Consider the following 13,716-nt stretch of genomic DNA (forward strand, 5'->3'; position numbering starts at 1 on the left):
CTAGTTCTTCATCTACAGTGTGACGTTGTTAGGTACTAGTTCTTCATCTACAGTGTGACGTTGTTAGGTGCCGACTAGTTGTAGCCCCAAGTGCAGCCCCAAGTGCAGGAGAAAGATGCTCTCCGGTCCTGAGGCAGCCTCACAACCGCAGGTATGTGTGACCGGTGTTGTAGCCACAGTGTCAGCCCACCATTTATAGGACACACAGCACTCATCGTTTTACTCCAGGCCACCTGGCAGCGGTTATTTTAAATGCCCTCATCAGAGACCACAGGTGACTTTATACCCCTGGGGTGTTGGTGGAGGCAAGATGACGTGAAGATGCTTAGGTGTGTGTCCCTGACTCTGAAATTTCACCTCTCAGTTCATGTTGTCTGTGGGATGCAGAATCTAAGCGCTCTCATCGTTTATTGCCAACACACACACACACACACATATCAGAATTTGTCATAAAACAAATACACGTGTTAATGATAAACTCTAGGTGGTGGCTGTGTGGTTATTTGCTGTGAAATTATTTTCATTCGTGTTCATTTGAACTTGTCAGGATTAAATGTTGAGCAGTACACCCTTCAGAATCTGTAAAGTTGACCTCTGGCCCAGAGGAAATAACTTAAAAGAGAAATTCCAAAACTCCGCTCTTCTCTGGTTATCGCACCAAATTACATTGAATGAGAGCTATTGTAAATGATCGCCCCACGTGTATATTATCTATTCTCCAGTCGTGCAAATATGACGACACACCTGCCACACCCTCACACTCATCAGAAGCAAGACGGGGAGACTTCTAGTTGTGAACCAGTTACGGGATGAGCATTTCCTCTGGGAAGTGTTCTGCAAAGATACATCAGGTTTTCTCTTCGCTGAGCTGTTATTTCAGAATATATTTGCGTGTTGAAATAACAAGCTGTTCAAAATAAGAATTTAACTTACTGTAAACGTAGTTATTAACCATCACATTAAAGGCAGGTGTTCTTCGAAAGCAGCGCTTGGTTCTGGAGGGGGCATGAGAGAAGCCTGTGTCTGGCACTCGAACTTACTCCTACCCACACACTCACCCCAGCTTGGTCTCCCTGTTCCCCTTGGCCATGTCGCCTTGGGCACCCCGTGTCCCTCCCCACCCCAGATAATATCTGGGAGCCCTGGTGGCACAGTGGGTAGACATTAGGCTGCTCACCAAAAAAGTGGGTGGTTAGAACCCCTTGGTCTCCCCAGGACAAAGATGGGCCACCTGCTTCCAGGAAAGCGACTGCCCAGGAGGGCATGGGTCGCAGCTCTACCCTGCCCTGGTAGGGTCACTCGACTCAGTGGGCTTGGGCTGGTGTCTAATTACCATTACAGAGTGGGTGTTGGCTCTGTGCTGTGGGGGTGACAGGACCCCATTTCTAAGTCAGTGGGTTTGGCTTTGGGGTTTCAGTGGCAGAGTGTCTCTAATTGCTGTGTGACGTCGTCGGGATGCTGGCTTCGTGCTGTGGGGTGTGACAGGACCCCTCTCTGAGCCCCGTGGCTGCGGACGGAGGATGGAGAGCAGTGCAGCTTGCTTGTTCCATCACGAAGGTGTGAGAGCACGCTTCGCTGCCTTTGAGCGCTCACTTCTCGTGTCAATCAGGCCGACACCAGACTGCACCTCTGCCCTGAGGACCCTGGATTGTATTAGAAAGCGTCTGTTGTAAAAGGCATCCATGCTGATGGGCTGGCAACCCGCCCAGGGTTAGCACTCGCCAGGCTGCCAACAGCAAGGTCAGCGGTTGGAGCCCACCAGCTGCATCCATGAAGATTCCCTGGAGGACTGTCTGAGGGCAGGGGCGTCAAACTGGTGGCCCACGGGCCCGCATGCGGGCCCTCAAGATAATTTCTTGTGGCCCGTGATGCTCTGAAATACAATGAAATAGAAAACATTGTTATGGATAAAATAGCGCTTAGCGGAGATGGAGGCAATACCGTACACACAATTCCCTTATAACATTTTATTTCAGAGCATCGTGGGCCACAAGAAATTACCTCGGAGGCCACATGCGGCCCACTGGCCGCCAGTTTGACATCCCTGTCCTACAGGGTCACTGCGAGGCGGAGTCCACTGGAAAGCAGTGGGCCTGGTTTGGGGGTGGCTCTTATAGGGGTGAGGAAAGTGTTTTGGGCAGCAGAGAGGTAGAGACTGGAGAGAGAAAGGAGTCAGGTGAGAGCCACCTTTTCCCCAGAGATCCCCTTGTCCTCCCAGCGGTGGGCTCGCACACACCCCCACCCCCGGCTGGGATGCAGCCTTCTCTCAGCCTTCTCTCTAGAAACTCAGGACCTAAGGGCCCAGTGGTAGCAGACCGCCTTCTCCAGGGGAGGTCCCAGGCTGATTCCTGGCCCAGGCACGTCATGCTTAGCCACCGCCTGTCTGTCAGTGGGGGCTTGTGTGTGGCTGTGACACCGAACAAGTCTCGGCGGGCCTTCTGAACCGAGCTGGAAGGAAGGGCTGGGGAGCCACTTGCAAAGCTCAGTAGTCCAGGCATTTGCACAGGCTCACCGTGAGCCGGGTGGGGCCAACCGGAAAGCCACCAGCAGCATCGGCCAGCAGATGCCTGTCCTGACCACGCCCCCCATCGTGGCTGATGGTACAGCGTAGCTCCTGGCCCCCCAGACTCCCCAGTGCCACGCAGCCTCTGTCGTGTGCCGTCCATCATCTTGTCTCCTTCAGAAGCTCGCCCTTGCCTTACCAGCATGCAGGCCCTCTGCTTTTCCCACCCCAGCAGTCGTCACCTTCCTGCCCCTCAAGGGTGCTGGCCAGCTGGCCAGGCCAGGCACAGGGACTTGGGGAGTGGGGTTGGGGGGGAACTGGGCCAAGGGCATGCTTTCTGCTGTGGTTTTCGTTAAGGAATGCCTTCAGGACCCTCTCCTCCCCTCCAGATAAGTACATGCCAGTGATCATTTGAGCCACTCAGGCTCCCGGCGCTGTTCTCTGTGCCCGGGGCAAATGTCCTGATTGTAACCAGGAAAATGTGTGGATTTCAGTTCGCAGTTAACATGTTTCGAACGTTACCACCATCCTCCAATCCCACGGGAGCAGAGTTTGACCCAGAGGAAGACGAGCCCACGCTAGAAGCAGCCTGGCCTCATCTACAGGTACAGACAGGAGTGTGCGTGAGGGGTGGGGGGTGGGGAGGGGCGGGGACCTCAGGCCACCCTTCCACCAGTCACCTGGGCCACTGGTCTTCTAGCTGCAGGCCTTACCAGCCTGGAAATGCCAGTGAAGAGCAGTGACAGGGTAGTTTGCATGTGTGTTTGGACACTTGGCACAAAGTCCCGAGAAGTGGAATTGTCCACGCTTTCCACAAAAGCCCCATTGTTGGTCACGGTGAGACTGGGCCCAGCGCCCTGAGGGGAACGGTTTCTCAGGCCTCCACACTGAGGTGTACAGCTCTCAGTAATGTGTGCCGACCAACCAGAAAGGGAGGCTGCTGGGTAGGATGCCCAGGCAGAGGCTGCAAGCGTGCCAGTCCAGTGGGGGTGAGGGGGGCCGGGTCACCTCTGGGAGTGGGAGAGGGCAAGATGGAGGGGCCCAACAAGAGTCTGCTCCATGTCTTGGTAGCAGAGCATGTCTGACCCACAGGAGTTTGGCATCACCATAGGCATGCAGTGATGGTGACATCCTCCCCCACCCCCACCCATATTAGCAAAAAGGCAAGAACTGATCTGGCTCCAGGTGACCGGTGCACCTACCTGCCTCCTTGCCCAGCAGTCCCAGCTGCCTCTAGCTGTGACTCTGTCCCAGGTGTGGAGTCTGGTCACAGCCCCGTGTGTGGCCACTGTGTGCGATAATCTCCCAGCTGTGCAGGTGGCACCGGCGACCTCAGCGGTAGAAACAATTTCCTTCCAGGGCCAGCTAAGGGCACAGTCTGTGGTTCTCGAAATAACAATCACTTCCGTCGTCGTCAGCTAGCCTGAAGTGAAGCCCTGTGACTGAGGGTTCCTGTAGATTTAGGGCTTTTTAAATCTGGTACTTGCAATCAAATGAAGACTCCATTGATGGTGGATTTTAATTTCCATTTGATAAAATACCATGTGGTTTGACTCACTGTAGTTTCTCTCTCTTTTCCTCCCAGCTTGTTTATGAATTTTTCTTAAGATTTTTAGAGTCTCCAGATTTCCAACCTAACACAGCGAAGAAATATATAGATCAGAAGTTTGTACTGCAGGTAAGTACCCTGCACTGGCACCCGAGGGGCAGGCCCTGCCACACACGGGCCCACTCAGTCACCCGGTGTCTTTTTCTTCTTGAAGCTTTTAGAGCTCTTTGACAGTGAAGACCCCCGGGAGAGAGATTTCCTCAAAACCACCCTCCACAGAATCTATGGAAAATTCTTAGGCTTAAGAGCGTACATCAGAAAACAGATAAATAATATATTTTATAGGTAAGTCGGTGGGTGGGGTGGCTAGTGTGGATCTCGTTGTGGCCTAGTGATGTTCTGTGGGCCGTGGGGCTGTGGCCTGCTGACCTCAAATACAAATCCTGTCCGAGTTCATTCTGAAGCAGGCCACAGCCCCACGGCTTATGGAAGAGCATTCCAGAACATTCCAAGTGAGGATTCGCCTGAATGCTTCCTCTCTGCTCACTCTGCTCACAACTGACACCCCCACACACACGCGCACACACACCCCAAACTTCCCTCCTCACCACCCTGTTTCCTGGTTCTGCGTCCTAACTTGTCTTGTGACCCCTCCCTTTCTACTGCGTCCCTGAGTCACACCAGCCAGGGCTGGGGTGCACTGGCCCCTTCCTCGGCAGGGCCCTCGCAGCCCCACAGTGCCTGCCTTCTGCTGGCCTCAGGCCTCCTACTGACCCCAGGTCTCAGCTGCTGCAGCCTCAGCCTCCTGGAAGGTCCATGGTTACCCTCCCTTCTCCACCACCTCCCAGGCCTCAGGACTCTCAGGCTACATGGGCGGGGCTCCATCCCCTGGAGGGCCAGGATGTTGCTGGTTGCCACCCAGCCCATAGTGGGCCCGGAACCAATGTCAACAAGTGGAACCTGCTCTCCCTAAGGAGTGGCAGGCCTGGCAATGATGGGACAGTGTGACCGCATGCCTGGAAAGCCAGAGCAGGACAGGCCTTGTGTAGTGTGGCTTCCGCAGGTCCCTTACCACCCTCCCACCCACGTGCAGTGACTGTCGCTGATGCTGCCAACCCTGCCTTTCTTACCTGGCTGCCATGACCCAGCATGGAGGAGTGCGATGACCGTCCATGTGCAGAGAGGCCGAGACGACTCCTCAGTCTCCGGGTTCCTTCCCATTCCTCTCACGCATGGCCAGTCTAGTGGGCAGTTGTGCAGACTGCCTGCCTCATCCCACCCCATCTCCCACACCGAGGCGCCACTGTGTGCGTCCCAGCTCCTAGCAAGCCTGTGTACCACGCTGCTGGTCCCGCGCCCTCCTCACAGTCCGTGCTGCGGTGCAGCCACTGTCAGTTCATCCTGTTGAGGGTCCTCCTCCTTTCCCAGGCCCTCTTCTCTGTTAGGAACGCTGCCCTTCACCAGAGACTGGTCACTCCTGAGAACAGGTCTAACATACTCGAGACAAGGCTCCATCCCTCACTTTTAAGGAGTATGTTGGCTGTTCTTGCAAGACAGATTTGTCCGTTCTTTTGGCAGTCCGTGGTATCTTCCATATTCTTCACTGACGCCATAATTCAAATCTTCTCCGGTCCTACTTATTCATTCGTTGTTCAGCTTTACCTGCATATGAAGCCTTTGGAAATACCGTGGCTCGGGTCAGACGCACTTTAGTGTGCTCAACGCAACCTCTTCACTCTTGAACACATTGAAGAGGTCCCGTGCAGCAGATGAGCCCGATGCAGTGTGCCATTTGGTTTCTTGACTTTGATTTTCTGTGGGGGGTGAGGGTGGGCTCAAGTAAAATGAAATCCTTGGCAGCTTCAGTCTTCTCTCCGTTTACCACGATGTTGCTTTCTGGTCCAGCTGTGAGGACTCAGGTCTTCTTTGGGGTGTCATCCATACTGAAGACTGTAATCTCACAAGCTTCATCAGCAGGCGCTTCAAGTCCTCTCTGCGCTTTGGTGAAGCAAGTGTCGTTGGCATCTCACAGGATGTGAACGTGGCTTCCTCCACTCCTGGTGCCTTCTTCTTCTTCTTCCAGCCCAGCTTCTTGGATCAGAACGCAGATTGAATAGATACAAGGAAAACATACAGCCCTGCTGCACACCTCGTTCTGTTCTAATGACAGATTCTGTCTGAGCACAAGGAAGCATTTTGAAATTCCCATTCTTCACCACATTTGCCACAGTTTATTCTGATCGGCACAGTCAGACGCCTCTGCATAGTTGGGAAAATGGTTGTCAGTCTCTTTCTGGTGCTTTCTGCTTCCAGCCAAGACCTATCTGACATCTACAAAGATCTCCCTTGTTCCACATCCTCTTCTGAGCCTGGCTTGGATTCTTGGCAGTTCCCTGCCACTGTACTGCTCCAACAGTTATTTGATTATTTCAAGAAAATTTTCCTTGAATGTGATATTAAGGACATTATTTGATCAGCTCCACATTCTGGTGGGTCACCTTTCTTTAGAATGGGCACAAATATGGATCTCGTTCAGTCTCTTGGCCAGGAAACGGTCTTCCAGATTCCTTAGCATAGGCAGGGGTGACTTCGGCATCGGTCCATTTATTGAAAGGCCTCAGTTGGTGTTCTCTCAGTCCCTTCAGGGCAGCTTTGGACTTCTTCCTCTACTGCCACTGGCTCCTCACCACGGGGTACCTCCTGAACATCATCCAGTTCTTGCTGGCACAGTAGCTCTGTGGGTCATATTCCATCTCTTGATGCTTCTGGGTCATTCAGTGTTGTACAGAACCCTTCACTATTTCAACTCAGAGCTTGAAGTTGTCTTTCCGATTATTTCAGCTTAAGAAGTATCGGCCGTGTTCTCTTCCCTGTTGGTTTTCTCTGGGTCCAGGTCTTTGGAATACTTCACCTTGAGCCACCCTTCAGTCTCCTGTTCCCCCTTCTTGTATTCTTCCCGCTTCAGCTGCTCGGTGCTCAAGAACGGGTTTCAGTCTCTTCTGACTAATTGTGGTTTCTTCCATTTGTTTTCTTCACATTTGATGCCTTTGATGCGCTTCCGCAGCCATCTGGCCCTTGGTCACCTGGTCGTCAGTGCTCAAGGCGTGGCATGTGTTCTGAGGCGGTTGCTGAATTAGGGAAGGAAGTATTCAGGGTCACCTTTTGGCTCCCCTGCACTTGTGTCACTTGTTTTCATCCTCCACTTGGTGGGCTGCTCCGCCCTCCACCTCTGGCCTCTTTCTCACTGACGACAGACACTGAGCCGCGCCCCCTCAGGTCCTTTCACGGAAGTGGTTGATGGGATTCCTGTGTATTCCACCCAGTGACGTCCACGTGTCTTGTCATTTGTGTGGTGGACTAAGTCATTGCCCTTGCAGATTCTCAGCATCACTTCTGTCATGAAGACCCTATTTTCCAACTCTGGATCCTTCTTTATGGTTATCAACACATCTGGTTGCATATTTGATTGATTTCAGACCACGATAAAGATACCCAAAGCCAAACCCCTTGCTGTGGAGGTGATTCAGGCTCATAGTGACCACACAGGATGAAGCGGAACTGCTGCCGCATAGGGTTTCTGGGGCCACACATTTTCACAGAGTCAGACTCCCTCGCCTTCCTCTGGTGGGTTCGAACCACTGACCTTTCCGTTAGTGGCCCACTCTTAACCAGCTGCCACATGAGCGTCTTAATCTCTGGCGTCAGTGCCTGCTGCCTGAATTTGAACAGTAGTCGTATTAACTGGTCCTCCTCACGGCCTGTGGCTATTGCCCTGTCACAGGCAGCAGTGCACGTGGAGACAGAATTTAAATGTTCCTCTCCACGTGAGTGCAGTGCCTCTCCTCTTCCATCTGTCGTCCCTAGTGTCGTAGGCTCTGTGATCGTCCGATTCTCAGTGGCCAGTACCAGCCCACCTCAGGTCACTGATGCCCAGGAGAGTTCTCTCTGGACATTGCATTTCATTTTGGATGACTTCCAATTGTCCTAGATTCATACATTTCATACCGTCCTCATTCTGACCACTAATGGACGTTTGCAGCTGTTTCCTCTCATTGTGAGCTGGGCCCCATGAGCCAGTGAAGGTCCAGAAAGCTTCCTTCCACCCCCGTCCCGGTGGCCAACTCCACTGGGAGGGGGCAGCGTTCCTTCAGTTAGGTTCAGTACCTGGCCACCCAAGCGAGGGCCTCATCATCGTCTTCTGTGCCCGTGGCACACAGCCTCCCACTGCTGTTCCCGAGCGTTCCCACAGCCAAACTTGTACAAGTGGTCAGCCTCTTCCTCTTCCCAGTCTGTCAAATCTAACTGACGGATCATTTGTTCTAGGTTTATTTATGAAACAGAGCATCACAATGGCATAGCAGAATTACTGGAAATATTGGGGAGGTAAGTTCACCGTGATGACAATCGTGAATGGCTTCTAGTGGAATTGATGGAACCCACGGTGCCCCGCACCCCCAACAAGACTATTTGAACCATTTTCTAGAAGAGTTTAGAGAGGAATCCGTGAGCTCTTGACCGGACACCAGTTGGCAGAGCTCGCCCATCTGTGTACTTCAGACGTGGAGTCTGTCACCGGAGGTCAGTCGGAAAGCACTGCCACTGGGTTTGCAGTTCAGGCCCGCCTGGGTTTACTCCAGACAGAGTGTAGGCATGTCTCTGCCCCCAGCGGATGGCTGCGGACACGTTCTCTCAGGAGCACCCTGCCCTGGGCCTCCTGCCTGGTCAGGTAGAGGGGCAGCGGAAAGGAGGAAGGCCCTCGGTGGGTAGATGGACACGGTGCCTGCAGCAATGGGCTCAGACAGAAGAACAGCTGTGAGGACGGCGCAGGCCAGGCAGTGTCTTGTTCTGCTGTGTGTAGGGCCACAGCAGCCTACGAAGGTGCCGTCATCCAAAGCAGCGGCTCCTGGGGGAGTCGGTCGGTGAGCCCGTGAAACTCAAGGCGGAAAGGCCACTTCACAAGGTTATGAAGGTTGCTCTGTGGGACTCTAAGGGTTATGTCTAGATTTTTTCACAGGACAGAGGCTCATCACCGGCTTATTACCAAGAAGTCTTAGAGAAGGTTGACAGAAGGTTACCAAGAAGTCTAAAAATGGGGGGAGGGAGGGGGGAAAATGAGCTGACACCAAGGGCTCAAGTGGGTGTCGTAAGAATGATGAAGTCAACATATGTACTAACGTGCTGGACACAGATGGCGTATGTACAGATTGTGATGAGTTGTATGAGCCCCTAATAAAATGATTATTTTTTAAAAGGGGCGGGGAGAAACCGAGTGGTGAGAGGAAGGCCAAAAGTCGAGTGTACCCAGAGATTTTTCCCTTCAAGACAGTGCCCTTGCTCCTCCTTGACGGCTCGGAAGCCTTGTCTTACAGGGATTCCGTTGTGAAAGCTCACCCCATCGGCCCAGACCCCGGTCTCACGCCCTTCAGACTTGTTTGGTCCTTGAAACGGGAAAGAACACTTGAATGGAGCACCAGCTGGCTCTCTGCAGATGCCCCGCGGGGTGTCCTGGCGTGCTGTGACTAGGAGGATGTAGACTTCTCCAGGGAAGCCTCAGAGTGTGTAGATCTAGATGGAGGAGTGTCAAAATCCAGAGTTTACATTTTGGCACTTTTGTTCCAGAAAGGTTCCTATGATTTGATTTTTTTTCCCCTCTGGTGGCAATATTTTGTTTGACTGGCACAAGTATCCCACACTTCAGTCTTATTAGTATGGGAACGACCACTTTAGTTATTTCCTCAAGAGCGATGTTGAAAATAGACATGTCTGCAGCTTTACACAAGTTTGTAAGAGGCCTAGACAGTTACCGTGTGTTTAGAGTGTTGAATAAATGGTCATTACAAGGGCGGCCTTTAAAAAGTTCATAGGAAGTAGAACTAGAAGATAATGGAATCTTCCCACAAACTTTTGGAAGCCCCTTGTGGGTCACAGTGCTTTGGGCTTAAGTAATTTTCTTCTTTTTTTTTTTTTAATTTAATCATTTTATTTGGGGCTCGTACAACTCTTATCACAATCCATACATACATACATTGTGTCAAGCGCATTTATACATTTGTTGCCATCATCATTCTCAAAACATTTGCTTTCTACTTGAGCCCTTGGTGTCAGCTCTTCATTTTTTCCCCTCCCTACCCATGGCTTAAGTAATTTTCATAGGCACACTTGAGAAAGAATGATCAGTTTGGACACCCACTTACAGAAGGGTCGTGGGGAGGAGATGAGCCAGTCAGGGTGCAGTGTAGTAACGATGAAACATACAACATTCCTCTAGTTCTCAAATGCTTCCTCCCACCCCCACCCCCATCATGATCCCAATTCTACCTTACAAATCTGGCTAGACCAGAGGATGTACACTGGTACAGATAGGAACTGGAAACAGGGAATCCAGGACAGATGATCCCTTCATGACCAGTGGTGAGAATGGCAATACTGGGAGGGTGGAGGGAAGGTAGGGTAGAAAGGGGGAACCAATTACAAGGATCTACATAAAGCCTCTTCCCTGGGGGATGGACAACAGAAAAGTGGATGAAGGGAGACGTCGGACAGTGCTAGATATGACAAAACAATAATTATTTATAAATTATCAAGAGTTCATGAGGGAGGAGAGGGAAAATTAGCGGATATCAAGGGCTCAAGTAGAAAGCACGTGTTTTGAGAAATGAGGACAACAAATGTGTACTTGATACAATGGATGTATGTAGGGATTGTGATAAGAGTTGTATGAGCTCCCAATAAAATGACTTAATTAAAAAAGAAAAGAAGAATTACAGTTTAATCCAAGTGAAGTGTTTGCTTGCTATCATTCCTTTGTGTGGAGATGCCCAATGGGAAGTAATGTGCGGTGTGAACCTCAGCATAAAGTACTGTCAAACCAGCTCAGTGGTCCGTACATTTGGAACTAGACTTCTAACCTAGTATTCCAGGCCGAGTTGAGAAGTGAGTGACTTGCGCCCTCTTGGGGACAGGGCCCTTAACAGGTAAGGCCTGGAGCAGCCCTGCAGCTGGGGTGGCCTCAGGCTTACTCTAGGCCACTGCACCCTCCCCTCCAGGTGCACCTTGAGGACCTTGTGGCTTTGATTCCTGCCCAGCAGCTCTGAGGGAGCCTCCCCTTGCTGTGCAGAAGGGATGTGTGACCTCTTGTCAAGGAGCAGGGTTGGGGCTAGTGTGGGGAGCCTGCCTTGAGAGACAGCTTGCGCAGCTCCACCGTGGGACTTGGCAGGTAGCCTCTGCCTGTTTCCACCTCCTTGTCTGCCAATCCAGGACGGCAGGTGTGTGAGCCTTGCTGGGTGCTGGAGGACCAGGGCCTCTGCCGTGAGGCACAGGGCGTCCAGGATGCTCCCACGGCCTCAGCCAGCGGCTGTTCTGCTCTCCCAGGGCAGGGGTCTGGTCGTTCATTTTCTCCGTGGGAATGAGCATGTCTCCCTGGCAGGCCACTTAGGAGGACGCCCTCCCACAGTGCTCCCAGGACACTGAGGTGGCATGTGCCAGGGGGGACAGCGGGAAACAAGCTCTGACTGTTTCCGTCACTCTGACTACTGGTGTTTGAGAGAAAAGCATGTCAGCTGAGGGGGTGCACGGGGCCCTCCTTTCTGTGCACAAAAGCACCACTTTCTTGCGGGTGTTCGGCTCAGCCTCACCTCTGCCAGCTCCAGGAGCCCAGCCAGCAGGAAGGTGCTGTGCAGCCAGACTGCGCTCCGTCTGCGGGCCCTGAGAGCGATAAGATTGTGTCCCCGCCCGGGCTACTGTTACCGGGCCAGCTGCTTGCTGCTCTGCCTAGACACCTGCCCATCAAAATTTTAAACTCATTTGGTTTGGGGGTTTTTGTTTAGTAATCTTTTTCTGTGCTGATTCCTTTCCCCCTCCCCCCACCCCTTTTACTTCCCCCGAAACACATCCTGGTTTTTGTGGTGAGAACCCAAATGAAGAGAAGCCAGCAAAGCCTTTGCTTCCTTTTCATTGTGAAGTTTGTGAACACTCACGCTCGGCCCACTCTCTTCCCTCCGCAGTATCATCAACGGGTTTGCCTTACCGCTGAAGGAAGAGCACAAGATCTTCCTGCTGAAGGTGTTGCTGCCCCTGCACAAAGTGAAGTCTCTGAGTGTCTACCACCCACAGGTAAGAGGCCGGCCGGCCCCAGAGCAGAGCTCCCACACATGACCTGGAGCCCAGCCCCAAACAAGGCTGTCTTCTGCGCCCCTCTAGCCAGGAGTGGGGGTCTCCCATCACACCTAGGGTGTGGGCACATGGGGAGGTATCTGGTGCTGTGTTAAAATGAAGGGTTAATCCTCTCCTCCTCCTCCTCTCCAGCTGGCGTACTGTGTCGTGCAGTTTTTGGAAAAGGACAGCACTCTCACTGAACCAGTAAGCATCCTCCCTCCCACCGCAGCCCCCGAGGCTCATGCGCATGCACCGCATGCTCACCAGGTTGCCTTCAGCACAGCCTCTTCCTTACAGGGGCTGCCGTGCTGATGAGCTGGCCCCTGCCCTTGGGACAGCATTTGGTCAGTGCTCCCAGGTGCATCATTTCATTGTCCCTGAGCGTGTGTTCTGTGCTGAAAGCCCCGGAAGGGTCACCTCCACGAGGCCAGGTGTGTGGCAGCACTGTCCCCTCCCCTTGCTTGGACAGCACACTTAGCGGCCCATGGCCTGAGGAAGTCTCGTGCACCTTTCTACACAGCACTCCTGGTACAAGAGAGCGCTCTCATGTGCCCGTTCTCTCCAGGTGCAGCACGGCATGTCTCTGCCCCGTCCCTCATGCTTATGCCAGCTGCGGTTTGGGTGACTCATTTTCTTAGCACTTCCCTTTATTAAAAATAAAAAAACAAGAAATAAACAAAAAGGCCTAGTTAACAAAATCCGTTTCAACATTTAAATGCTTTCTTAACTGCAACTCCTGTCACTGCACAGGGTCACTGTGAGGTGGAGTCAACGGGTGGCGATGGGCTTTGGGGGCTAGAAGAGTAGCCGCATCGTGTCCTGCCACCCGGCTGTTAGTGGCGTCCGGCAGGTTGCCATGACGCTGACCTAGTTTCCGTGGCACTTCTAGACTAACACTTAGTAGGAACAAAGACCCAAGATTTGATGCCCTTGAACGGTGGTGCTGATGGAGAGTTTTGAAGGTACCATGGACAGGCAGGCATACAACCAGAACGCTCCGTAGAGTCCGAGATGGAGAGACTTCCTCTCACGGACTTTGGACATGTTGTCTGTCGGGAGACACCTGTCCCTGGAGAAGGACATCATGCTTGTAAAGTGGAGGGGCCGTGAAAGAGAGGCAGGCCCTCGAAGAGATGGACGGACACTGTGGCAAGGATGCTGCAGGACGAGGCATCGTTTTGTTCGCTGTTGGCACCTAACAAGGAAGGAAGTCCTGGTGCCCTGCTTCTGAAACACCCTGCAGGTCACCACGGCCTGGGCGGCGGGCAGCATCTCAGCCCTCTGTGTGGGTCACCGTGAGCCGGGTCTGACCACATGACGAGCGAGAACGCCAGTGTCAGTGCTGGGAAGGCGAACCCGAACCCCATTGTCTCCTCAGCCCCCCCATCCATCGCTGTTTTCCTGAGAGATTGTATCTGTCTTGAAAATAAGGACAGATTCCTAATACTGAATGTGTTAGTCTGGGTTGACTAGAGAAACAAATCCAATGACACTCATGTATGTGTAAGAG

At 52.5% G+C, this 13,716-nt stretch overlaps 1 protein-coding gene across 5 annotated transcripts in view; it reads left to right on the forward strand.

Moving 5' to 3' along the window:
* PPP2R5C (protein phosphatase 2 regulatory subunit B'gamma) overlaps positions 1-13,716 on the forward strand; it is a 176,206-nt gene that overhangs the window by 143,086 nt on the left and 19,404 nt on the right. For all 5 annotated transcript variants that reach the window (XM_030884970.2, XM_045287614.1, XM_004698798.4 and 2 more), the window contains 6 exons: positions 2,998-3,108; positions 4,089-4,181; positions 4,267-4,397; positions 8,376-8,435; positions 12,056-12,164; positions 12,357-12,410. In XM_030884970.2, coding sequence (XP_030740830.1) covers positions 2,998-3,108; positions 4,089-4,181; positions 4,267-4,397; positions 8,376-8,435; positions 12,056-12,164; positions 12,357-12,410 — 558 coding nt within the window. The remainder of the gene's footprint in view (positions 1-2,997; positions 3,109-4,088; positions 4,182-4,266; positions 4,398-8,375; positions 8,436-12,055; positions 12,165-12,356; positions 12,411-13,716) is intronic.

Source organism: Echinops telfairi, unplaced genomic scaffold, assembly GCF_000313985.2.
Source record: "Echinops telfairi isolate 266 unplaced genomic scaffold, ASM31398v2 ScPeMD7_18;HRSCAF=68, whole genome shotgun sequence".
Taxonomy (NCBI): Eukaryota; Metazoa; Chordata; class Mammalia; order Afrosoricida; family Tenrecidae; genus Echinops; species Echinops telfairi.